We start from the raw sequence: 24609 nt of genomic DNA, 5'->3' as shown, positions 1-24609 counted from the left end.
CACGACTCGCAGACATTTGAAAACGTTTGCACCATTTCGTGGCTTACACTAGACGCAGACAGCTGGCGTATACTACTTCTGTCCTGGGGGGTATGGGGTGGCAACAGGAAGGGCGTTCGGCCACCCTCTGACACTAAAATTGCCAAATCCATAGTAACATGGCTGACCCCGCGTTGGAGTGGGACAAAGGCCCAAGGAAATGATGATGATGAGTTGAAGCGAGTGGTTTTGTTTTCTGATGTTTTCTTGTCGATGTCCACGAAAGAACCGCGTAGATCATTGATTACTACAATATGCTTCCAGCTGTCATATTGGCAGGTTCAACATTGTTGTGTTTTTCTGTTGACGTTAGGTGTTATTAAACGAATACAAGCAGGGACTAAGAATTTGCCACTCTTAGCGATGTTTGTTGTACCTGTGTGCTTTTCCTTAAGAGGAATTCGTTTGACAATGTTATTCTGTGGTTTGCGTAGCTCTAGCTGTTCTTTAAATATTTATGTGTTTTAACACTACTATACTGAGGGGATGAAATGTTATATTGCTACTAAACCAACCCAAATATTACTAATCCACTTTTTATTCAAAGGAAGATTGTAACCTTCCCACAAAATAAATATTATGAATAATATTCACATTTAGTGTAACCTCCCAAAAAATAAATTGCGTAACCTATCAATAATAAAATGTGACTAACCTCTCAATTATATTGCGACTCACTTATAACCTTTCAATAATTGACTGTGAATTTAAACTGGGAAATTTTGGACGTCAGCAGTGCTGCGTCATGGCCCTGAAAATTCATTCTGAATAAATTGAAAAATCTTACTTCAATTAGGTCGCCGGATAACGCGTATATATATCTGCTCCTATAAGAAATTTTTCTGGCGCAGCTCAGTGCAATGCTGTCCGATAGATTTGTCATGTATAAAAAGAAACAACTGATATTTCTTTTCAATAATCGGGATGACGAAGGTTTGGAGAAATTAGTAAATTCTTTAAATTGAAATGAATGATTGTCAAAAGTTACTTTTTATGAGAAAGATTATTACTAAGAGATTTTTTAAAAACATTTACATGGACTTGATATAACAGTGCTACATATGCGCGAGGCTGCTTTTACCTTATACTACAACGCTCAGGCTCCGCCATCGCTCTACACGACCTGCCCAGCCAACACGATACACCAGACTGCTCGCTACTACTACTACTACTACTACTACTACGACTACAACTAACACACAGTTCCTAGTGCAGTCAAGACTGCTCTTTGGTCTTAGATTCTCTTATAGCTTACATATCGCAGGCAGCGCATGAGCAATCCATTGAAATTACATCTGCTCGAGTGCGCTAGCAATAAATTCCTTAATCATGGACCTCTTACAAGATACAATTTATTGGTTGCGCATTAACTGATTACAATTATTAGGTACATACAGATTAAGTACAAAATGCCTTTTTTATACCCTACTGTAACTGTAAATTTTACAGTGGTTTTGCAAAGTAGTGTTAAGTGATGCACCGATTCGTTTGGCAGCTATTAAATATGGTGCGATTATACATCGCTGCCATTTTACTGGTACAAGTCCGTCGCTGGTAGAAATACTCATGAGGAGTTGGTTCGATTCCCATATAAGCGTATCAGTTGAAGGGGCATGCCTTTGGTTGCAAGAATTTCCTTATTGTGTGTTTATAAACAGTAACAGAGTGACGTTGCTCGTCTTTATATTCCAGCGCATCCGGAATTGAGTAAGCTTAGATCACCAATTTCTTTTAATATGTCGTTAGTTGTTGGTGCTTATATTTATTATTTTACTATTAAGTTTGAATAATTGTTTGTGTCTCAGTGGGTTTCCAGATTAGTTTTATCTGGGGGGTTACTGGTTTTCGATGTTGTTAAATTGGACATTTATGGGAGTATCCAGGAGATTAACTTTGTTGTAGTATTAATGTTGTTTTTCTCTTTTTAATCTGTTAGTGGCTGTCATTTGCAGTTCACCTTTAGAGGCCTTAAAGTAATCCCAAATTGAATCGTAGTTAATGACCGATGTATCTTATGTCGGTTAAGGGTTCTCACTTACTGTATTTAGATTGTGGTCTCCATATAAGTAATACTTTAGCGTGCATGAAGCTGAACAGGGACGCACTTCTAAGTACGTTGTAAACCACGTATAACCCTAAGCCTTGCAGAGTCCCTTAACAGCACTAGCTGGTTGTTGGTTCTGGTTCCTCACTTTAGAGGTCGTTCAAGTATCGTGAAACGGATAAACCCCAGCTCTCCACTGAGGTGTTGCTCGAAGGGCCGAGTGGAGTTTTCTTTTTTTAGCCCTGGAATGGGTCATCATTCAAACGTCTCCCGCTGTAGGAAGTGCAGTTTTGCTTATGAATGTCTCCTAACACTGTTATCGGGATGAGAGGCTTATATGATAAATACATTTTTGTGCGTTCTGAGCGTGCGAGGTGACACGCTTCCCTTGTCAGTGTGCTTTTTTGCCAGTGGACAAGTAAATACCGTCACAAGACTCTGCGCCGATATATAGTGACAGCAAATTGTAGTTCGCAGAGAATTTCATGGAATACTTCATGGGAAATGCTTAAAAGTAAGCAAACCATCCGTAATTCTATATGCAAAGATTGTGAAACGACTGTTACGGGTATCTAAATTGATGTAATGTCCTGAAGAAAACCGTTAATACTTACAGTTCTGAAGTTAGCAGCACACCTTGTGGCATGTGCAGCCTGGCGCGGCCAATGACGTCCACGTCAGCGCGGGAAAGCACGTCCTCTGCAACAGTAATACATTCGTTATCATTTTAGTTTCGTCGAGGAAACGCTGATTTTTTAAAGAATCGAATCCCCGCATAAAGAAGAATTCGAAGGCCACATTGTTTCACAAAATAATGAGTTAAGTTGTTAAGTATTTGAAGAGAAGGTAAACGACAAAAAAGTTTAGAAAAGGATTGAAATTGTGTACAAAGTGCTCTCAATATGAAATACTGGATGTAGTGTGGGTAATTTGCACTGTGTTTTAAGCACAAGCTAATTTTTCAAGCATATCAGTGTTTATGGCACCTATCTCCTGAACTATGTGTTGCACAGTGATATAAGTTTGCAGGTATTTACAATGGTATGTATGGTTAATGTGTGCAAAATGTTGCGAATAGCCGGCCGCGGTGGTCTCGCGGTTCTAGGCGCTCAGTCCGGAACCGCGCGACTGCTACGGTCGCAGGTTCGAATCCTGCCTCGGGCATGGATGTGTGTGATGTCCTTAGGTTAGTTAGGTTTAAGTAGTTCTAAGTTCTAGGGGACTGATGACCACAGATGTTTAGTCCCATAGTTCTCAGAGCCATTTTTTTGTTGCGAATAGTTAGTAGTGAAGGAGCAATAAATTTAAAAGTCATGCCTGATGCTATAAAAATGTAATAATCGACAAAATTTATCCTTTCGCCATTTTGTGAGGGGGAGGGGCAGGGTGACAGAAGGAAAATAGTTCGAAAATGTTTGAAATTATGTAGAAAATTTGTTGGAAGTCGCCAGTTGCGCCCATTCACAAATACTGGGTGAATATAGTCTGGTTAATCTGCGTGTCATGAGCAATGCTGCCTCAAGACTTATATACAATTTCAGTTGTAATATTTGTCTTGCTGTGTTAAAAATTTAATGTATGATTATACCTCTTAATGAGTAGATTATGAACGGAATTTAAATTTTTAAATTTGGTCAATAATGACTTGAAATATAGCACTCCGTCTTCAGGCCACGAGTGGCCTACCGGGACCATCCGACCGCCGTGTCATCCTCAGAGGAGGATGCGGATAGGAGGGGCATGGGGTCAGCACACCGCTCTCCCGGTCGTTATGATGGTATTCTTGACCGAAGCCGCTACTATTCGGTCGAGTAGCTCCTCAATTGGCATCACGAGGCTGAGTGCACCCCGAAAAATGGCAAAAGCGCATGGCGGCCCGGATGGTCACCCATCCAAGTGCCGACCACGCCCGACAGCGCTTAACTTCGGTGATCTCACGGGGACCGGTGTATCCACTGCGGCAAGGCCGTAATGACTTGAAATATAGCAACTCAAATTTTTGCTGCACCTGAAAACCGTTATATAAGCAACCTACCATTCGGCCATACCCAGTGAACTATCGACCATGAACCGAATTAACCGTTTGGTAACACAGTTAGGGGAGGCGTGCATAAAAAAGGCAAATCCCCTGCAGAGGCCTCATAAGCAAATTTCCTTTGAGCCCTCTCGCTCATTTGCTTTAGTTGGCCTTGTGAGCGTACAAATATCAACGGCGCTTCGATAGATCGGAAGTTATCCCTACCGTTCTCCGCTAAGCCCAAGATCCACATGACGTGCAAATCCCCCGTGAGTTACGGAGTGTGGCGAGCGTTTGGTGCCTGTCGAAAACACGGGTAGGCAGTTGGTCTGCCATATCGCATCATGCGGCGAATAAGTACACTCGTAATAAAAGCTGTGTTATTCATAAACTGTTTAATTTCAAGACACATTTTCATCATAATGTGTTCAATGAGTGAGTAACACTTAAGAAATGCAGTAGCAGACTTGGCACGACACATGTCACACAGGCACATGGTTATTGCAGCGAGCCGGCCTGAGTGGCCGAGCGGTTCTAGGCGCTACAGTCTGGCGCCGCGTGACCGTTCCGGTCGCAGGTTCGAATCCTGCCTCGGGCATGGATGTGTGTGATGTCCTTACGTTAGTTAGGTTTAAGTAGTTCTAAGTTCTAGGGGACTGATGACCACAGCAGTTAAGTCCCATAGTGCTCAGAGCCATTTGAACCATTTATTGCAGCGACATGTGCACCTCGGCAATTAAGATGTCTGGAAATGCTGTCTAGAAATAGTTTCATTCCGAATCAATATGACAGCAAACAAAAGTCAAGAAAATGAACAGTTTATAAAATAGTCAAACGAGGGGGCAAATTACTGCCTACTCTCCCCACTCTGCCCCCACTTTCTCGCAGCTGAGCCCTTGCACATTTAAAGAAGGAAATCAGATGTCGATCCTACTTGACTTTCTAGTCCCAACAAGTTGTCCCTTGAGTAACGAAGTTTCCTATGATCTGCGAGACCGAGTCTACTTAATGTGAGGTTATGGCTGAGGCCTCAATGCACCTGAGTGATCTACACCTTCCGACATTATTGATAATCAGATCGCTCCTCTTTGGATGACTGCAGGTGTCGTGCAATAGATAATTTAGTGAATTGAATTTATTAAGCAGGACTAGACGTAACATATGTAAAATATAGTAGCTGTATTTCACAAGATGATAAAAATCGGGAGTTCATCAAACAAACGAACGGTTACTATAAAACCCCATTCATTACAATTCCCTGTAGATTTCAAGTCAAGCACAAGTGCACGAAGACAGGAAACTGTTACGTTCATTTAGTCGTAAAACAGATCACGATGGGATTAAAATACCAGCACCTTGGCAAAGATGGGATAATGAGAGGAAGTGAATGTTTTGAAGTCAACAGAACACCTAGGAAAACAACTAACTTCGCAGAAGTCACACAGTGATTCCCGAATGTTAATCAGAGAGGAAAGAAAAAACTACGGAAAGAATCGTGTATGCACCAGCTACGTATCTTGATTGAGCACGTATTCAGCTCAGGATTGCTAATAAACGTACATGAATAAAAAGGGTGAAAACCCTAATGTCAATCTAAAATCTTCACATACATCCAATAACTCGATATGTAAATTGCTCATCATAACACATTATCGCTACCCACGAGTGACGGCTCTGGTGGCAGAAATTTATACGTCGTCCGGCGTGTAGCGAAGGATGCTCTCATTCGGAGCCCAGAGTAGAGGTACCTCTGTCGGCTAAAGCATCCCCTGGGGAATCTCGTTTGTAAGTAAGTTCTATAGATTTTTACTGTATATGTTACGTGTGAGCCCTGTTCATGATTTTGCTCACAAATGACAGTGATTCTTTCGAGCGCCGACCTATCACGTCCGTTCTAACGATCCAGCAATCTCCGTTACATACTAAATTTTAATACGATTAACCAATTGTTGGGTTTGTTAGTGGTGGAACTTAGAAATATGCAATGTCTGACACCCACCATCTGCTCTATTTCATGTTGCAGCCAACCAGGCCTTCTCCAAGTACACACAAACGAGTTCAATTCTCCGACTGAAGAATTTATTTATGCACTGAGGTGATAAGTCATGGGATTCCTCCTAATATCCTTCGGACCTTCTTTTGCTCGGGGTAGTGCAACAACCCAAGTCGTTGGACGTGCCCTTCAGAAATATTGAACTACGTTACCTCTATAGCAGTTCATAATTGTGAAAGAGTTGCCGGTGCAGGATTTTGTGCACGAACTGACCTCTCGATTATGTCCCACAAATGGTCGATGGGACTCGTGTTGGGCGATCTGGGTGGCCATATCTTTCGCTTGAATTGTCCAGAATGTTCAAGCCAATCTGGAACAATTGCGGCCTGGTGACATGGTTGGGAACGTGCAGCCCATGAATGGCTTAAAGTGGTCTCCAAGTAGCTGAACATAACACACCACACTATTTTTGAACCACCACCAGCTTGCACAGCGCCCTGTTGACAAATTGGGTTCATGGCTTCGTGGGGTCTGCACCACTCTCGAACCCTAGCATCAAATCTTACCACTTGAAATCGGGAGTCATCTGCCTAGGCGCGGTTTTACAGTCGTCGAGGGTCCAGTCGATATGGTCACGAGCCCAGGAGAAGTGCTGCAGGTGATATGCTGTTAACAAAGGCACTCGCGTCGGTCGTCTGCCGCCAGAGCTCATTGACGTCAGATTTCGCAACACTGTCCTATCGGATACGTTCGTCGTACGCCCCACATTGATTGCTGAGGTTATTTCACACAGTGTTGCTTGTCTGTGTTCACTGACAGCTCTGAGTAATTTCCCCTGCTCTTGGTCGTCAAGTGAATGCCATCGGCCGCGACGTTGTCCTTGGGGTGAAATTTGGTATTCTCGGCTCACTCCTGACACTGTGGAGCTCGGAATATTGAATTCCCTAAAGATTTGCTGTATCAAGTGTCCCATGCGTATAGCTCCAACTAACACTCCGCCTTCAAAGTCTGTTAAATCCTGTTGTGCGGCCAGCATCACGTCGGAAACCTTTTCCCATGAATCACCTGAGAGCAAATGGCAGCTCCGCCAGTGGACTGCCCTTTTGTACTTCAGTACGCGATACTACTGCCATCTGTATATGTGTTTATCGCTATCCCATTACTTTCTCATCTCAGTGTATTATTCACAGTAGCTGCTTTTACTTTTTCTTAGTTGGGTCGAAAACAATTCGATTAACTTAACGTCTGCCTGGATTCTGCGGGTGGCGTGTCCTTAAGCACAGAAGAGCTGATGGACCTCTACTCTGGTTCCACTTCAGGAGTCCTCTCTTTGCACCATAATGAGCCTAGCGGTTCCCAGGATACAGGCTACATGCAGGGCACAGGGCGTTCCGAGACTGTACTCCCCGTCGTTGTCAGCTCGCGACGCACCTCCTTGGCGCCAGCGGACTCGCGAATTCAGAAACAGTACATAATAGCTTTCCGTCATTTAGGACGCAAGAACGGATGGTGCTCTCCAGCGGAGCTTTGGCCAAACGTAATATACTGGTTTCAACTCCACCTGGCTTCTCCTTCCCCTGATGTGGCGGCAGTGTCTGTCCAAAGGATAGGCAAGCCTATAGCATTCCAAACTACACATTTAAACAATCCTCCTGAATAAGAAATCAATATAGAAATCTAGCAACTAGATCCGGTAATCACTTACGTTACCCTCATAACTGAGCACTAATGTAGATCGGCTGGTTTTATTAATTTAATGGAGTTTGATTATGGTATGTGGCAATATTGACAAAAAATGGTCGTATAACGTTAGTACCTGCAATGTGATGGTGGTCGAGTCACAGATAATCATACATAATCTAAATGACTTTCAATTAATCGTACATAATTTATACGATTTCCAATTAAAATGTCTCTTCTCTACTGGAATATACGAGGGTTGGAACTTAAATAGTGGCAACTACTTATTCACAACCGATACAAAACAGTTACATGTTTGCACCTGTTACTGTCCTTCAAAGTAGTCACCAGCATTGTGTAGAACCCGTTGCCAGCGATGTGGAAGGCGTAGTGTACCGTTAGCAGAGCCTGTTCTGTTGATGGTGCGAATGGAGTGGTCTACTGCCTGTCGAATCTCTGGAACAGTTATGAAGCCAGTTCCACTAAGTGGTTCCTCCATCTTCGGATTCAAATCAAAGTCACAAGGACTTAAGTCCGGGGGGTATGGTGGATGGTACAGTACTTCTCAGTCCCATCGACCGAACAGAGCAGCCACAGCTTGCTCTGTATGCTCCTGCGCATTATCGTGCAAAATGATGGGTGGGTTGCGCAGAAAGTGTCTGCTGATTCTTTCGCAAAGCTGGTCGCAGGTGATGCTCCAGAAACGAACAGTAATATTGTGCATTGACCGTCTGCCGTGGAAGAACGTAATGCGTTAGGATAACACCATCACAGTTGTACACGAGAATCACCATAACTTCAGACGGCTCCATTCACACCATCAGCAGAACAGGCTCTGGTAACGGTATATTACGCCTTCCACATCGCTGGCAACGGGTTCTACACGACGCTGGTAACTACTTTGAAGGACAGTAAAAGGTGCAAACCTGTAACTCTTTTGTATCGGCTGTGAATAAATAGTTGCCACTAATTCTATTGAATTATCCGCACTTTTGTCAGTTCCAACCATCGTACACAATGAATGTAAAAGAACAGCGTGTTGACACTTGGTTGAAGACATGAGGAAGATTGGGTCTGGCCATGGAGCGTGTTCGGATAGCCTAATGGTAAGACGACTGCTCGTGATAAACGGGAAATCCGGGCTCGAGTCCTGACGCGGCACAAATCTCCATTGTGGTCACTCCATTACAAAGCTGACGGTTGACCATATTCGCAGCTGCGAATTCATTTCGCATATTTGAAAACGGCTGTAGCCGCCGCAGTGCATGTTCCTTCGGACATGCATGCGTATCCAAAGGAATATTGCGTCGAAAATGTGAACAACACAGGCACTGTAATATCGTACGTAATTGAGGTGCTGGCCACAACTTTACTGGTGGATAGTTCAACCACGGAAAGAGAAAAGGTAATGGCAAAGAGACTACGTTACAGACGAGTGTACTGCTGAACAATAAGCCCACACAATAACAATATTTAGAAATTCTTGACTACCCGAACTCTGCAGGGCTGTTAGTAGCGAACATTATGGGATGGTGCTCACCAAAGAAATATAGTTCATACGAGTAAATCAGAAGAGTATATGTATTTGGTACAAAAGAGGAAGATCCACTTGTACTTAATGGTACTGTGATATAATTCTATTGAATTATCCACACTTTTTGTCAGTCTAAGACCGATTACAATTTCTCGAACTACAGATGAAAAGTCCTTTGTAAAAAATTGTACGTAACAAATGTTGGTTTTGATGTAACATAACACACTCTTAGGTACTACGCAAAATTGCTTGCAGTTATCCCTCCCTTTCCGTATCGAACTTGTGTTTGTCAGCTTTCTTCGAGTAGTTCAACTTTTTATATATATTTCTTATTTGGAAATTATGCTAACATTACTGCAGTGTATTGGTGGTCAGAACCAGCTCTTGTTCGTAGTGACGTAATAAGTTTTGGTGGGTAGCTTCCAAGAAGTAATCCCCCAAACCCTGATACGAAAACACTCCACATCTTAATTTCGATATTCTTGTTCAAAATGGTTCAAATGGCTCTGAGCACTATGGGACTCAACATCTGAGGTCATCAGTCCCCTAGAACTTAGAACTACTTAAACCTAACTAACCTAAGGACATCACACACATCCATGCCCGAGGCAGGATTCGAACCTGCGACCGTAGCGGTCGCGCAGCTCCAGACTGAAGCGCCTAGAACCGCTCGGCCACTCCGGCCGGCGATACTGTTGTATAAGAGCCTTTTGGAGCTATTGAGGTATTTCAGTGAGAGCTCGAGCTCAAAGTATCTCGATTCCGATAACTAGTTTCATTTAAAACATGATGTTTTAATAACTATCAGTTAATTAAAGTCAATCTATACACACTGATAACTCTCGCAACACTTTTCCTAGACAAAAACCAATTAAAATTTATTAATCCTCTGATCAAACGGAATAAACTTATATACATCACAAAAACATTGATAGATTTTTAGTTTGACGTTTTTATCTCTTCCAGACCCTTTCAGTCAGGTTAAATCGATACATTAACAGCACAGTTTGCATTTGAAGAGAATAGCCAATTTGTAAGGGACTACCTGTGCCACTTGGATGCAGTGAATTGTCCACACAGTATATCCCAAGAGGAGTGGTCAGTAATCAGCGATACGACAAGAACAATCATCCCAAGCAAAAAAGTCTAGTAAACATGGACTCTAAAATTCGTGCATTAAGAACTATGAGCTGGCTTGAGGCTATTGTCATTCCCATACCTAAGCCTGGTAAGGACAAACACATTCCTTCCAGCTACCGCCCAATTCCCTCACCAGCAGCGTCTGCAAGGTGATGGAACGCATGAAAAATGGTCGCCTGGTGTAGTGGCTCGAGTTTCGGAATCTCATCACTAGCGTCCAGTGTGGATTCCTGGGCATCGCTGTGCAGTTGATCATCTCGTAACCTTGTCAACTCATATTATGAACAATTTTTTGTGGAAGTGCCAATCTGTGGCCGTGTTTATTGATTTGGAGAAGGCGTATGACACCTGTTCGAGGACGGGTATCCTCCGTATTATGTACGAGTGGGGCTTCCTGGGTCACCTGCCTCCATTTATCTGGGAATTTTTAAAAGACCGTGATTTTAAGGTACACTTTTATTCAAGAGGACGGGATGCCTCAGGGGTCTGTGCTCAGTGTCGTCTTATTTGCCGTAGTGATTAACCCTATTATGGAGTGTCTGCTGCTAGATATCTCAGGATCTCGTTTCGATGATGACTTTGCGATCTACTGCAGCTCTCATCGAACCGATCTACTGGGGCAGCGTCGTCAGCGATGTCTTGATAATCTTTACTCGTGAGTATCAACAATGGCTTCCGCTTTTCCGCTGATAAGACTGTCTGTACGAACTTCCAGCGGCGCCGAGAGTTCCTCCCCCATCTCTACGTCTCGGCCCATTCCTTCATTCGTTCGTTCGTTCTTTCGTTCGTTGGGACTCACGTTTCACGCTTATCTGGCACCTCGTTGTACTCGCTCCCTCAATATTCGACGTGTTTTATGCGGTACCTCGTGGGGAAGGGATCGGACCATCCTCCTCCCTTAATACCGGTCCCTTGTTTGTTCGAAAGTGGATTACAGATTTATCGTATATTCATCCGCACGTCCGTCTATCTTACGTCGCCTTAACACCATCCACTATTGTGGGATACGTTTAGCCCTGGTGCCTTCCACTGAGCGTCTTTATGCTGAAGCTGCTGACTTACCGTTGTCCTACTGGCGGGATGTTCTTGTCAGTCCTTAAGCGAGCCATCTGTAGAAGACAGACCTTCTATGCCCGTCCACCCATCCTATGCTCCGGTTTTTGACGATTCCCTCGATCTCCAGTATTGACTGCACCAATCTTCCCTGTTGCCTTCCCTTTCACTTTCGTATGCTTCTTCGACAGTTCTTCTTCACACTCCCTGCCACGTTGCCATGGGTGCCACGAGTTCTTCAACTCCCTGACTGTGTGCAGAGGTATGTGTTCATTTCAGACTCCACTCGCTTGCTAAGAACACTACTCCTGGTCTAGTGTATCGCTGCGAGAGTCTCGCACTTCGCACAGTGTCCTCGGATACACCGACGGTTCCAAGAACTGATCATGGTGTCGGGTGTACCTTTGCACTTGGCGATGATCATTATCAGTATTGGCTTCTTGAGCAGTGCTCTTTTACCGCAGAGCTCTGCGACTTTTACCAGGCCACCCAGTACATTCCAAATTGAGTCATCGGCTCAGAGTCTCTCAGTGCTCTTCAGGGCCATCGCGTGCGTGCTCAGTCCACCCTTTAGGACAACGGATCCAAGACAGCCTCCACTCGCTTACTGTGCAGGGAGACAATGTGGTGTTCATGTGGGTTGCTGGTCATGTCGGTGTGCCAGGGAACGAGGCTGCTGCTGCAGCAGAAAAGGCTGCAGCTCTTCCCTCGGCCTGCTAGTCATTCTCTCCTCGGATGATCTTCGTGTCGCTGTCTGTCGGCGTGTAGTATTACTCTGGAGTGCACAATAGTCTTCTCTCCAAGGAAACAAACTCCGGGACATTAAACCTCTCCCAATAGCACGGTCGCGAGGAGGTGATTCTAGCCTGGCATGGTATAGGACACTGTCGTTTCAATCACCACCATTTATTAAGTGGCGACCCTGCCCCACTACTACTCTCAGCCCTTGACGATGCGCCACTTTCTGATCCGTTGCCCATTTCTTCACTGTTTATTTTTACGTCTATGTTTGCAGTCTACTTTTTCCGATGTATTAACGGATGATATGCTTTCTATTTATTGCGTCTTACTTTCGCTTCGCCGCAGCTGTATGGTGAAGCAAACTTCAAGCGTCCCGTATGGACCTCCGCCATCTCAACGAGGTTTTGAGAAATTTTACCCGTGGACATCCTTGACTTAGCTGCTTCTCTTTTAAAGTTAGTAGGTTGTTTTTTTTCTTTGTCGCCTCACGTTTTTATTTAGTACACCTTTTTTCTTACGTTAGGATACGGGGACTTACGGCCTTAGTAGTTTTGCGCCCTAAAGCACCAGAAAAAAAGAACGCTTGGTAAAGAAAGATTGATAAGAACGCACTTGCCTCAGGGACACTGACGAGTAGTCTTGCTCCAGAGTGTCGGAGAGAGAGAGAGATGTCTCCAGCTGACAGCAGACTACAGAGGGCAAGCTGGACTCAGAATTTCCAGCTGGGTTCCACATTCATTCCATCCAATAATGGTAAGCTTGAGCCAGCGATTCAATCAGTGAGCCAAGGTGGATCCAAAGCAAATTAATTTGCATTAGGGTTTAATTGCACAGATTTAACGTTAGCATCCAGCTAGTAGCACCCATCGTGCACTTTGGCGAATCTATTGGTATTCATACTTGCTTTTCTGTGGTCCTTTCTTCAAATTACTAGCTAGTTTCCCAGTCATTTGGCACACCCATGGCAGTTTCAGATTATGCCTTCATGTGTCCACTGATACGTGTCAAGGCATGGTTATAGCTTTTTGCCCATTTATTAAATGTTCGTACGCTTGATCCGGTGGGCATATGATTTTATTTGTTGTATTACAAGCTATGTCGGCTCGTAATGTTTTCCAGGCATTCATCGAACCCAAACCCTACCATTCGCACTACAGTAGGGGGGAGGCGAGAGCTCGTGTGCAGCGCAGCACGTACCTATGGAGCGTCGGAGCAGGACGGCGGAGACGCTGACGTCGACGCTGTCCCCGTCCGCTTCCAGCGGCCCCGCGACGCACTGGAACGTCTGGCAGCGCGTCCTGTCCAGCCTGGAGCAGTCTGCAGAGGCGCGCAGCTCGCTTCCAAACGCTGCCGTGCTGATCTGCACAAAACATTTCACCTCGCGGTTCCTTACGACATTTAGAAAAGATTATTATTTAAATTGTTTTTTTGTCATTGCTGTCGTGTTAATTATTTTGTACTGCTGCATTGCCTTGTCCCTTAGTTTATGCTTCTGAACTCAGTAAATTAAGTTAGCTTAAGAGAGGATAGGCTATATAAGAGAATGAGTTGTGATGAATTGGAAGAAATGCAGTGAGAAGTTATATGAAAAAGATTTGGGCCAAAATGAGTATTGTAAAATGAGAAATAATTATTTTGAAAGAGGATATGAATAAAATACAGAAAGCATGCTCGGATAGGATTTTTTTTTTTTTTTTTTTTTTTTTTTTTTTTTTTTTTTTTTTTTTAGGAACAAATGTTGAAATAAGATGAAGGGTCTATGGAATGAAGTTTTGGGTTGGACTGCAGTACCAAATGTTACACTGAAAACAAACCCTGTCCTTTCCTTTTGTGTTATTCCGCTATGTGTTTGTGTACCCTTGTGTATTTGTGTTTTTCCTGTCTTTATGTGTTTAGCTAATAAGATTTATGTTGTAGAATTTTTCTAACACTAAGCTAAATTCACTATGATGAGGAATACTGTTATACTCAAATATAATTTGCATTAATAATATGTTATTTACTTTCTAAAGATGTTTAGACATTATTTTCGAAAGCTATTCTGATCTTTTATGTATTTACTTATGTCATAATCCCTGTAAACCTGATGTATATGTTTATTTCTATTCATCTGTAAAGCCCATATTACTAAAAATGTCGCGTCCGGCCATCCTGATTTAGGTTTTCCGTGATTTCCCTAAATCACCCCAGGCAAATGCCGGGATGGTTCCTCTGAAAGGGCACGGCCGACTTCCTTCCCTAATCCGATGGGACCGATGACCACGCTGTCTGGTCTCCTTCCCCAAACCAACCAACCAACTACAAATGTTATCTGTACTATTACGTACTTCAGTGATGTATTTTGTACCTTTGTAATTGTATTCTTACATTGTAAATTTATAATTGTATAGACACCCGTGCTTCAAATTAAGTTTCATTTCACTGCACACCTTTCTGTTGGTCATAGTATATGCACAATATGTGAGAAGTTGGGACTGTTAGTGTTTGCACGTGTGTCAATAATTCAACAAGGGACTGGTTAACAGCATTGCTGGTTCTAAGGACAATTCCAAAAACTTTGTGAGTGCACAAGTGGTGGTTTATGCACTTGCTATATTGTCTGCAAGACTCTTCGATGGTGATTGTGCACCTGCACAGTCGCAACAGATGGCTGCTGCCCGTCTCTACAAGGACTGCAGTGGGTCTGCACCTTTGATGGCCCACCGGTACCATACTCTTTACCAGGACTACAGTAGGTCTGCTCTGTGATGACCTACCTACCAATATTCTTCAAAACTTCGACTGACTCTGTTGTGGGTTTGCTCTGTTGTGGTCCATTACCTGTCTACATGTCAAGAGACAGCACTGTCTTTCCGTTGGAAGCACAACACTGCTTCTTCAAGACTGCATAGAAATCCACTACTTCCATGTGCATTTTCCTTTACTGCTCAGACTTTGAGAAAAAGAAAGAAAACTGTAATTGCTGTTGTGATGAATGATCAGCACTGTCTTAATGAGAACAATTTTTGCTTTTGACCAACATTGCATCAATAAGTGTGTGCATTTGATATCTTTGTTATTGTAATTATGAAAAATTGTATCAAATCATTATTGCCCACTGCCCAAAACAATTTGTTAATTTTTTTGTGGGGAGCATTGGGGCTATGTAAATAGGCTGTTTAGGTTTTTATGTTGGTAACGACACGTAGCGCTCTACATGAAAATCACTGACTGTGCTGTGTGCCGTCTGTGGCTGGTTTGCATTGTTGGAATATTTGCTATTATAGTGTTGGGCAGTTGGGTGTGAACAGCGCATAGTTGGAGGTGAGCCGCCAGCAGTGGTGGATGTGGGAAGAGAGATGGCAGAATTTTGAGAACGGACGATGTGGATGTGTGTCCATCAGAAAGAGTAAATTTGTAATACTGGATATCATGAACTGATATATATATATATATGATCACTTTTGAACATTATTAAGGTAAATACATTGTGTGCTCTCTATCAAAATCTTTCATTTGCTAACTATGCCTATCAGTAGTAAGTGCCTTCAGGAGTTAGAATCCTTAATTTAGCTGGCAGTATTGGCGCTCGCTGTATTGCAGTAGTTCGAGTAACGAAGATTTTTGTGAGGTAAGTGATTCATGAAAGGTATAGGTTATTGTTAGTCAGGGCCATTCTTTTGTACGGATTTTTGAAAGTCAGATTGCGTTGCGCTAAAAATATTGTGTGTCAGTTTAGTGTTGATCAGAATAAGTAAAGAGATAAATGTCTGAGTACGTCCAGTTCTGCTCAGCTGTTTGAAAATCAAATAACGTAAGAGGATTACCAGCACAGTAACTCACTAAAATTTCTAAGGGGCGATTTCATAATGAACAAATCAAAATAAAAAGGTAGCCTATTAGTCCTTGCGGACACGCCCAAGGAGTATTTCAGCCAAATTTCAGAAATATGTCATTATTAGCGTTCCCGCGATCCCTTCCGTAAGCTTAAAATATACTGTATCTGTAATTGACGGAACGGATTGCGGGCACACTGATAAAGATATTTTTCTGAAATTTGGCTAAATTACTCCTGGGACATGTCCGCAAGGAGCAATACGGTAATTTTTTTTATTTACTCAGTAGCTATTGCTCAAGACGTGACCGAGCGAAAACGACAAAACTACACCTTTGATTCAAACATACGTCAGTTAATTATTTGGTCAAATCTATAAAAAAACTGTGCTATTACTCCGTGCACAATATGATAGAGATTAAGAAACTAGTATGGTTGTTTTTTAATTTCAGGTCAGATTTGCAAACTGCAGGACGTCCGTTACAGACACACCTCATTGTGGACACAGCAACTTAAACACCTCGAATGTGGGGCTTAATGATGACTGAATCTCTTAAAAAATTCCTAAAACGTTCTCCAAGAATCAATAAATAATGTGCAAAAAGTTTATGTTAACGGCTGCATTAGTTTCTTTTAAAAAAAGCCGCTTATTTTATAGATTGACTGAGGACAATGCAAACCGCGACAGCTGTTGACCAAGTGTTTAAGCGGGGCGAAAACAAGACTGAGAATTCCACAATGGACTATTCTCCGAATTTTCGTAGCTAAGCGAAAATTGGAAAATGCACAAATGAGGTACCAAACTTTACAGATAACTTTGTTCGTTAACGAAATACTCCAGAAAACGATCGTCTTAAGATCCATATGTGTGCGAAATAGTTAAACGGCTCGTGACGGTGTTGCAGGGTCATGTAAGCGTTGTAGCATGAAATTCTGAAGATTTAAGATGAGTTCATTTTTATAAACATCTTTTTTGGTAGTAGTTTTTATACTACTGCCAATTGCTTATAGTTATAATACATCACTTTTAATATTGAAATAGTGATTTTTACAAGCACATAAATTTCCACTTTTGTTGTCGATCTTTTAAACATATAATTCTTCACAGCGCAGTTAATAATTCGTGTTTAATACCTCAATGATTTGAATTCCTTTATCACAGCAATTCATTAAAAGCAGCACAATTTTATACAGTTAATTATGAAAATACTGATACGCTGTGTTACAGGTTTTTTAATTCCAAAAACTGCTCTAAAATGAAAATTTTGCGGTTTAGTTAACGCTGGCAGGGCCCGCAGCCTAGAGCTCTACACATCCTAGCTACGGTCCTGCGGCAGATTATGTCACATCTCTTAAGGAAGGAAGGAAGGAAATGCAACCTCGAAAAGGACCATTTAGATAAAAATACTGTTGTCTTCAAACCAGTATATGGATGTTTCATTAACTCGTCCCGAAAAAGGGCTGATCGAGAGATACAACTCAGTGAGTATAGCCGTACACCTGCATGCAGGACATGGGCATCCCAAACAAAATGCGAGGCACACTGATTTAGGTATTCCGATATCCCTGAATCATTAAAGGCAAAAGTCAACATAGTTCCTTTACAAAGTCCGCTATCGATTTCCTTTTCCCCCTTGTCCATATCGAGATGGTGACCAATCTACACACAGCAAAAAAGATTTTGCATCACCTCGGCTCCGAGAGTTCCAGAACCTGTACAGGAAATTGGAATAGAGATCAACATAAACATCCTTTCCGCTCTTTTTATTGCTCATGAAAACCACACATTCCATGTTGTACCACCATACAGCGAGATCTTCAGAAGTGGTGGTCCATATTGCTGTACACACTCTACTACCCAGTAGCACGTCCTCTTGCATTGCTGCATGCTTCTATTCGTCGTGGCATACTATTCACAAGTTCATCAAGTCCAGATTGCCCCATAGTGCTTAGGGCCATTTGAACCATTTTGAACTTCAAAGTGCTTGGTCGCTCACGTCATCCACAAACAGCCCTTTTCAATCTATCCCAGGCATGTTCGATAGGGTCCATGTCTGGGGAACATGCTGGACACTCTAGACGAGCGATGTCGTTATTCTGAAGGAATTCATTCGCAAGATGTGCACGATGGCGGGTGCCAATTGTCGTCCATGAAGACGAATGCCTCGCCATTATGCTGCCAGAATGGTTGCTCTATCGGTCGGTGGTCGGCATTTACGTATCTTACAGCCGTTACGGTGCCTTCCATGACCACGAGCGGCATACGTCGGCCCCACATAATGCCACCCCAAAGCGGCAGGGAACCTCCACCTTGCTACACTCACTGGACACTGTGTCTAAGGTGTTCAGTCTGATCGGGTTGTCTCTACAAGTCTCCGATAATTGTCTGTTTGAAGGCATATGCTACACTCATCGGTGAAGAGAGCGTGATGCTAATTCTGAGCGGTCCATTAGGCATGCTGTTGGGCACATCTGTACTTCGCTGCATGTTGTCGTAGTTGCAAAGATGGACCTCGCCATGGACGTCGGGAGTGTAGTTGCGCATCATGCAGCCTACTGCGCACAGTTTGAGTCGTAACACGACGCCCTGTGGCTATACGAACCACAATCCGTAGGTAGCGGTCATCCACTGCAGTAGTAGCCCTTGCGCGGCCTGAGGAATTCATGTCATCGACAGTTCGTGTCTCTCTATATCTCCTCCATGTCCGAACAACATCGCATTGGTTCACTCCGAGACGCCTGGACACTTCCCTTGTTGAGAGCACTTCCTGGCACAAAGTAACAATGCGGACGCGATCGGTATTGACTGTTTAGGCATGGTTGAACTACAGACAACAAGAGCCGTGAACCTCCTTTCTGGTGGAATGACTGGAACTGATAGGCTGTCGGACCCCCTCTGTCTAATAGGTGCTACTTATGCATGGTTGTTTACATCTTTGGGACGGTTTAGTGACATTTCTGAACAGTCAACAGGACTGTGTCTGTGATACAATATCCACAGTCAGCATCTACGAGGGTTGTTTTTTAAGTAAGGGCCGTTTTTATTTTTAAAAAAAGATACAAATACTTTTGTAAAAAAACATTTATTTTCTGATTCTACACACTTTTACCTATTTTTCTACATAGTTGCCTTGTTTATTAAAGCACTTGTCATACCGTACAACTAAGTTTTCAATTCCCTCTTCAAAGAATTCGGCTGCCTGCTCCGACAGCCAAGAGTTCACGGCCGCTTTCACTTCATCGTCGTCATTGAAGCGCTGCCCGCCAAGATGGTGTTTCAGGTACCGGAAAAGGTGAAAATCGCTAGGAGCAAGGTCGGGGCTGTATGGTACATGGTCCAAAACTTCCCAGCCAAAAGAATCAATCAAATCCCGAGTCTTTCGTGAGGTGTGAGGCCTAGCGTTACTGTGCAGGAGCAAAACTCCTTTTCTCAGCATGCCGCGCCTTTTGTTTTGAATTGCTCTGCGGAGCTTCTTTAGAGTTGCACAGTAGGCATCTGAGTTGATTGTCGTTCCTCGTGGCATAAAGTCCACTAACAAAACACCGCGCCGGTCCCAGAACACAGTTGCCATAATCTTGCGCTTTGACAGCGTCTGTTTGGCTTTGAACTTGACGGGTGAGGTTGTGTGTCGCCATTCCATCGATTGTCGCTTGCTTTCGGGAGTGATATGGGATACCCATGTTTCATCTCCAGTGACAATTTGACTCAACATGTCATCCCCTTCTTCCTCGTAACGAATCAAAAAGTCCAATGAAGTGGCAAATCTCTTCCCTTTGTGGTCCTCTGTGAGGAGTCTGGGTACCCACCGAGAACACAGTTTCTTAAAGTTTAGGTTTTCAGACACAATTTTGTACAAAACCGTTCTTGAAACTTGTGGATATTTCAAAGAAAGAGTGGAAATTGTGAATCTTCTGTCCTCACGAATCTTTGTTTCGACTGCAGCCACCAAATCATCAGTGATCACAGAGGGCCGGCCTGAGAGTTCTTCATCATGGACGTTTTGACGGCAATTTTTAAACTCTCTAACCCATTGACGCACTTTACCTTCACTCATTGCATTCAAGCCATAAACTTCTGATAACTGACGATGAATTTCTGCAGCTGATAGGCTTCTCGCGGTCAAAAAACGTATCACTGACCGTATCTCACACGCGGCGCGCGATTCAATAATCGTAAACATTATAAAGTAGCACAGCGATGCGTACACGTCAGCTACAGAGCTGCAACTTGCATCGGTGTGAACGGGAAGGATGCCGGCAAGTGGCGCGGTGACTTGTTGCGGCGTCCGCGCGAACTGCGGGCCTATACGCGCGAACGGCCCTTACTTAAAAAACAGCCCTCGTACTTTCAGGAGTTCAGGGAACTGGGGTGATGCAAAACTTTTTTGATGTGTGTGTATATAGAAAAGGACTCTGACTTATTTACATGGCGCCCATTGCTTGTGACACCGTTGTAAATTGAAAGTTAAGTATTGTCAGCCTTCTTTTTTTGGAATAAAATCTGTTAATGTGATTTGCTCGAATTGTTGTATAGCATTCCGAGAACGCAGCATCCTTTAGGCACACTATACGAGACGAGTGGGCAGGTCCCCACACATACAATTTGTAGATTTTGTGAAGGTTTTTGAGAATGTTGACTGGAATCCACACTTTACATTTCAGAATGTAGCAGGGGCAAAATGCAGGGAAAGGAAGGTTAGTTACAAGCTGTACAGAAACCACACTAAAGTCACATGAGTCAAAGGGCATGAAAGAGAAGCAGTGGTTGAGAAACAAGTGAGAGGGGATTTTAGCTCATCCACGATGTTATTCGGAGTGTACTTTGAGCGGCCTGTGAAGGAAAACAAGGAGATTTGGAAACGGAATTAAAAGTCAGGAAGAAGAAATAAAAGCTTTGACGTTCGCCAATAGAGTTGAAATTCTGTCAGAGACAACTTTGGACTTTGAAATGCAGTTGAACCGGGATGGACAGTGTCTTGAAAGGAAGATACAAAACGAAAGTTTACAAAAGCAAAACAATGTTAATGGAATGTAGTCCTATTAATTCAAGAGATGCTGAAGGATCTGGATTAGGAAATAAGCTACTAGAGGTAATAGAAAAGTTTTGCTATTTCAGCAGCAAAATAACTGATGATGGGTAAAGTTGCGAGGATATGAAGTGTAGACTAGCAGTGGCAAAAGAAGCATTTCAGAAGAAGAGAAATTTGTTAAAATCGAGTATAAATTTAAATGTTAGGATGTCTATTCTGAAGGTATTATCTGAATTGTAGCCTTGTACAGAGGTGAAATGTGGACGATAAGCAGTTCAGACAAGAAAAGAATATAAGTTTTTGAAATGTGGTGCTAAAGAAGTCTGCTGAAGTCTAGATGGGCACATCGCATAACTACTGAGGAGGTACTGAATTGAAATGGGGAGAAAAGAAATTTGTGGCATAACTTGAGTAAAAAAAGACGGATCAGTTGATAAGATACATTCTGAGACAACAAGAGTTCGGCAGTTATGTGTTAGGAGGAATTCTGTTTGGGAGGTGATAGGGGGTGCGAATTGCAGAGGGAAATCAAGAGACGAGTACAGTAAGCAGGTTAAAGCTGCTGTGGGTTGCAGTAGTTATTTGGAGATGAAGAGGCTTGCACAGGATAGAGTAGCGTGGATTGCTGGACGCCAACAAACATGTTCTACTAAATTAAATTACATTCCACGTGACGTAACGGAGGCATGGCTAGGCCTTTGTAACTGCCAGACTGTAGTCCTTATTCAGATGATACCTGCTCATTACTTGACTGATACCATCAGCAATTACTTCGACGACTCCGTCGATGCTGCCTCAAATGTCAGGATTCAAGTCCTTTTCCCACTTTTTATTGTATTATGCTGTTGTTGTGATGTTATTTTATGTCTTATGACCCTTTGTACTTTTATGAGTAATACTAACCACTGACCGAAAGTGAACGCAACATTAAATAAACGCGACTTAGACTGCTTTTTACAATCAAGGTATAGTAGCCCCTGCAGTTCCGCAGCAACTTTTACAAAATACACATGGAGAAGGGTGGGGAAAGAAAGCTCTTTTGGCCCACTTTTTAGATGTGAGGAACTGAGAAGAAACGAGGAACTAGCAAAACTATAGAAAATCTAAACCTGCATGGTCAGACGCTGATTTTTCATACATAAGAATCCGGCGTGTCTACCGCGTTGGTTCCTCTCCGGTCATCGAAAAATGTTTTATGCAAGAAATTTGGTATTTTTCCATACTACTAAGAATTGGTCTCACCTGAGAGATCCAGCCCGGTGACCCCTGGGAAGATGGCGCACCGCTCGTCGGAGAACCAGATGAGGTAGCGCACGTCACTTTGTTTGGCGTGCTCGTCTGTTAGAGAAAGCAAGAACTGTAAATGAAGCGTCTGTGTACAGCTAAATGCGTCTGACATGAAAGGAAATGCTGGAAGCAAAGAGCAATTAATTAAAGGAATCATAACTAAAAATTTGGAAGAAGTGGAAGATTTATTTTGACTAAATTTTTATACCTTTTCCGTCATCTTTCAACATTGCGGTAGGAGTACATTCATGGCAGTTGAACACGGACATACTTGATCAATCGAATCTGTTGCGTTGGAAAGCTACGTAGTGGTACGTACATTATCAGATTATCTAATCAAAAGTTACCGAATACCTACACTACGTGATCAAAAGTATCAGGAGACCTCCAAAAACATACGTTTTTCAGATTAGGTGCACTGTGTTGCCACCTACTGCCAGGTACTTCTTAACATCAGCAGTCATTAGACATCGTGAGAGAGCAAGAATGGAGCGCTCCGCGGAACTCACGGACTTCGAACGTGGTCACGTGATTGGGTGTCACCTATGTCGTACGTCTGTACGCGAGATTTTCACACTCCTAAACATCCCTAGGTCCGCTGTTTCCGATGTAATAGTGAAGTGGAAACGTGAAGGAACACGTACAGCACAAAAGCGTACAGGCCGACCTTGTCTCTTCACTGATAGAGACGGCCGACAGTTGAAGTAATGTGTAACAGGCAACATCTATCCAGACCATCACACAGGAATTCCAAACTGCAGCAAGATCCACAGATAGGCGAGAGGTGGATTTCATGGTCGAGCTAAGGGTGGACCAAGACCATATTGAATTCCAGCATTACCGGTGGAGGGCACCACGAACGTGTAAGCCATTTTCAGCCAGGTGTCCGGATGCTTTTGATCACATAGTGTATTAGAGGACATTAATATGGGGTGTATCCACCCTCCACTCTTATGACGATCTCAACTCTGCTAGGGACGCTTTCAGTGCGGTTACTGAATGTCTGTGGAGAAATGGCTGTCCATTGTACCTCAAGAGAGACGAGAGAAGGCAGTGATGCTGAACGCTGTGGTCTGGAGAGAAGTCAGAGAGTAGCGTGATCCGTCTCTCCAAATCACTAGTGTCCGGTCAGCCCATGTCCAGTGGCGTCGCTCTTTGCACTAAGGAGTCGCTCAGCACTGACTACAGAAATGTGTGGCTTATGAGCTGCTCGAAAAGTGTGTCTCATTCTTTTTAACTCCCTACGCGCAGTCATTTTGCTAGCTGGGCTGCTGGCAGCACATTGGAACTCACGAGTGCCTCCCTCTGGTTTCAGCCACCCTCTGCAGTACTCGACGGTCCCAGCCGGTCACTAAACGGAGTCTGCCTGGCCTTGGTTTAGGTGTGTTTGTTTCTTCGCGTTTCCACTTCGTAATCACATCACCAACTGTCGACTTGGGCAGCTTTAGAGGGGTTGAAAAATCCCTGATGAATTTGTTACTCAGGTGAAGTCACTGAGCTCTACTGGCCAATCCATTCCGCTGTTACTGCTTCTCCCCTGGTGACCCATACTACCGTCTCCTTTTATTCCGGCAGGTCCGTTTCTCGTGACAGATAGTGGCCAATTTCAAGTTACTTTAGGCTGTCCACATTCTACTGATTAGGTGGTTTATAAGCATAATTTGTGTACGAAACGTATGTTTCAACTGATTCAATTTGTACAAAAAAGAAAAAAACAACTTTCCGGCGCACTGACTTTGGTGGTCCTGGGTAGGGAGACGATAACAATCGTCGATTATATGTCCACGGAGTTTGCCGCTATTCGTCACTCATGACTTTTTCAAAGGAGAGAAATATGAGTCACATTAACTTACAGTCTTGTATATTGCAGCAGGATGTAGTACCAACAACCCGAACGAATGTACAGATAAAAATTTTCCAACAAGATTCAAAAGAGTGGAATCTTCAAGTCACAGAAAGTTGGAACTGTTGTCAAAGAAGAGAAAAGAATTCGCGCAGCATAATTTGAGAGGCTGGATCTTGTGCAAAAAGCGCCACTTATAAGTATACATAAGATTTTCCGCGGAGTACACATTTCGAAAAGTGCTATGTGGAAATTCTGACCTGCTCATAATACCTGAGAAACAGGGCCATTGGTCAGACCAGCATTGAATCTGTGTGGCGGATTAACGACCGTTTCGCATGCTCGTTTAGCCGAACGCTGTGCTGTTCCCCACATACTGTCTCAGGAAATGCGA

General features: G+C 43.2%; 1 protein-coding gene across 1 annotated transcript in view; it reads right to left on the bottom strand.

The window, feature by feature from the left end:
• The window catches only part of LOC124616338 (integrin alpha-PS1-like), a 146814-nt gene extending 124222 nt beyond the window's left edge, over positions 1 to 22592 (bottom strand). The window contains exons 1-4 of the mRNA XM_047144645.1: positions 22581 to 22592; positions 22328 to 22423; positions 13439 to 13601; positions 2698 to 2782 (exon numbers count right to left, since the gene is read on the bottom strand). Of these exons, the coding sequence (XP_047000601.1) occupies positions 2698 to 2782; positions 13439 to 13601; positions 22328 to 22423; positions 22581 to 22592 (356 nt within the window). The remainder of the gene's footprint in view (positions 1 to 2697; positions 2783 to 13438; positions 13602 to 22327; positions 22424 to 22580) is intronic.
• Positions 22593 to 24609: the final 2017 nt, after the last annotated feature.

Source organism: Schistocerca americana, chromosome 5 (assembly GCF_021461395.2).
Source record: "Schistocerca americana isolate TAMUIC-IGC-003095 chromosome 5, iqSchAmer2.1, whole genome shotgun sequence".
Lineage (NCBI taxonomy): Eukaryota > Metazoa > Arthropoda > Insecta > Orthoptera > Acrididae > Schistocerca > Schistocerca americana.
This window is presented reverse-complemented; position numbering and strand designations above follow the sequence as displayed.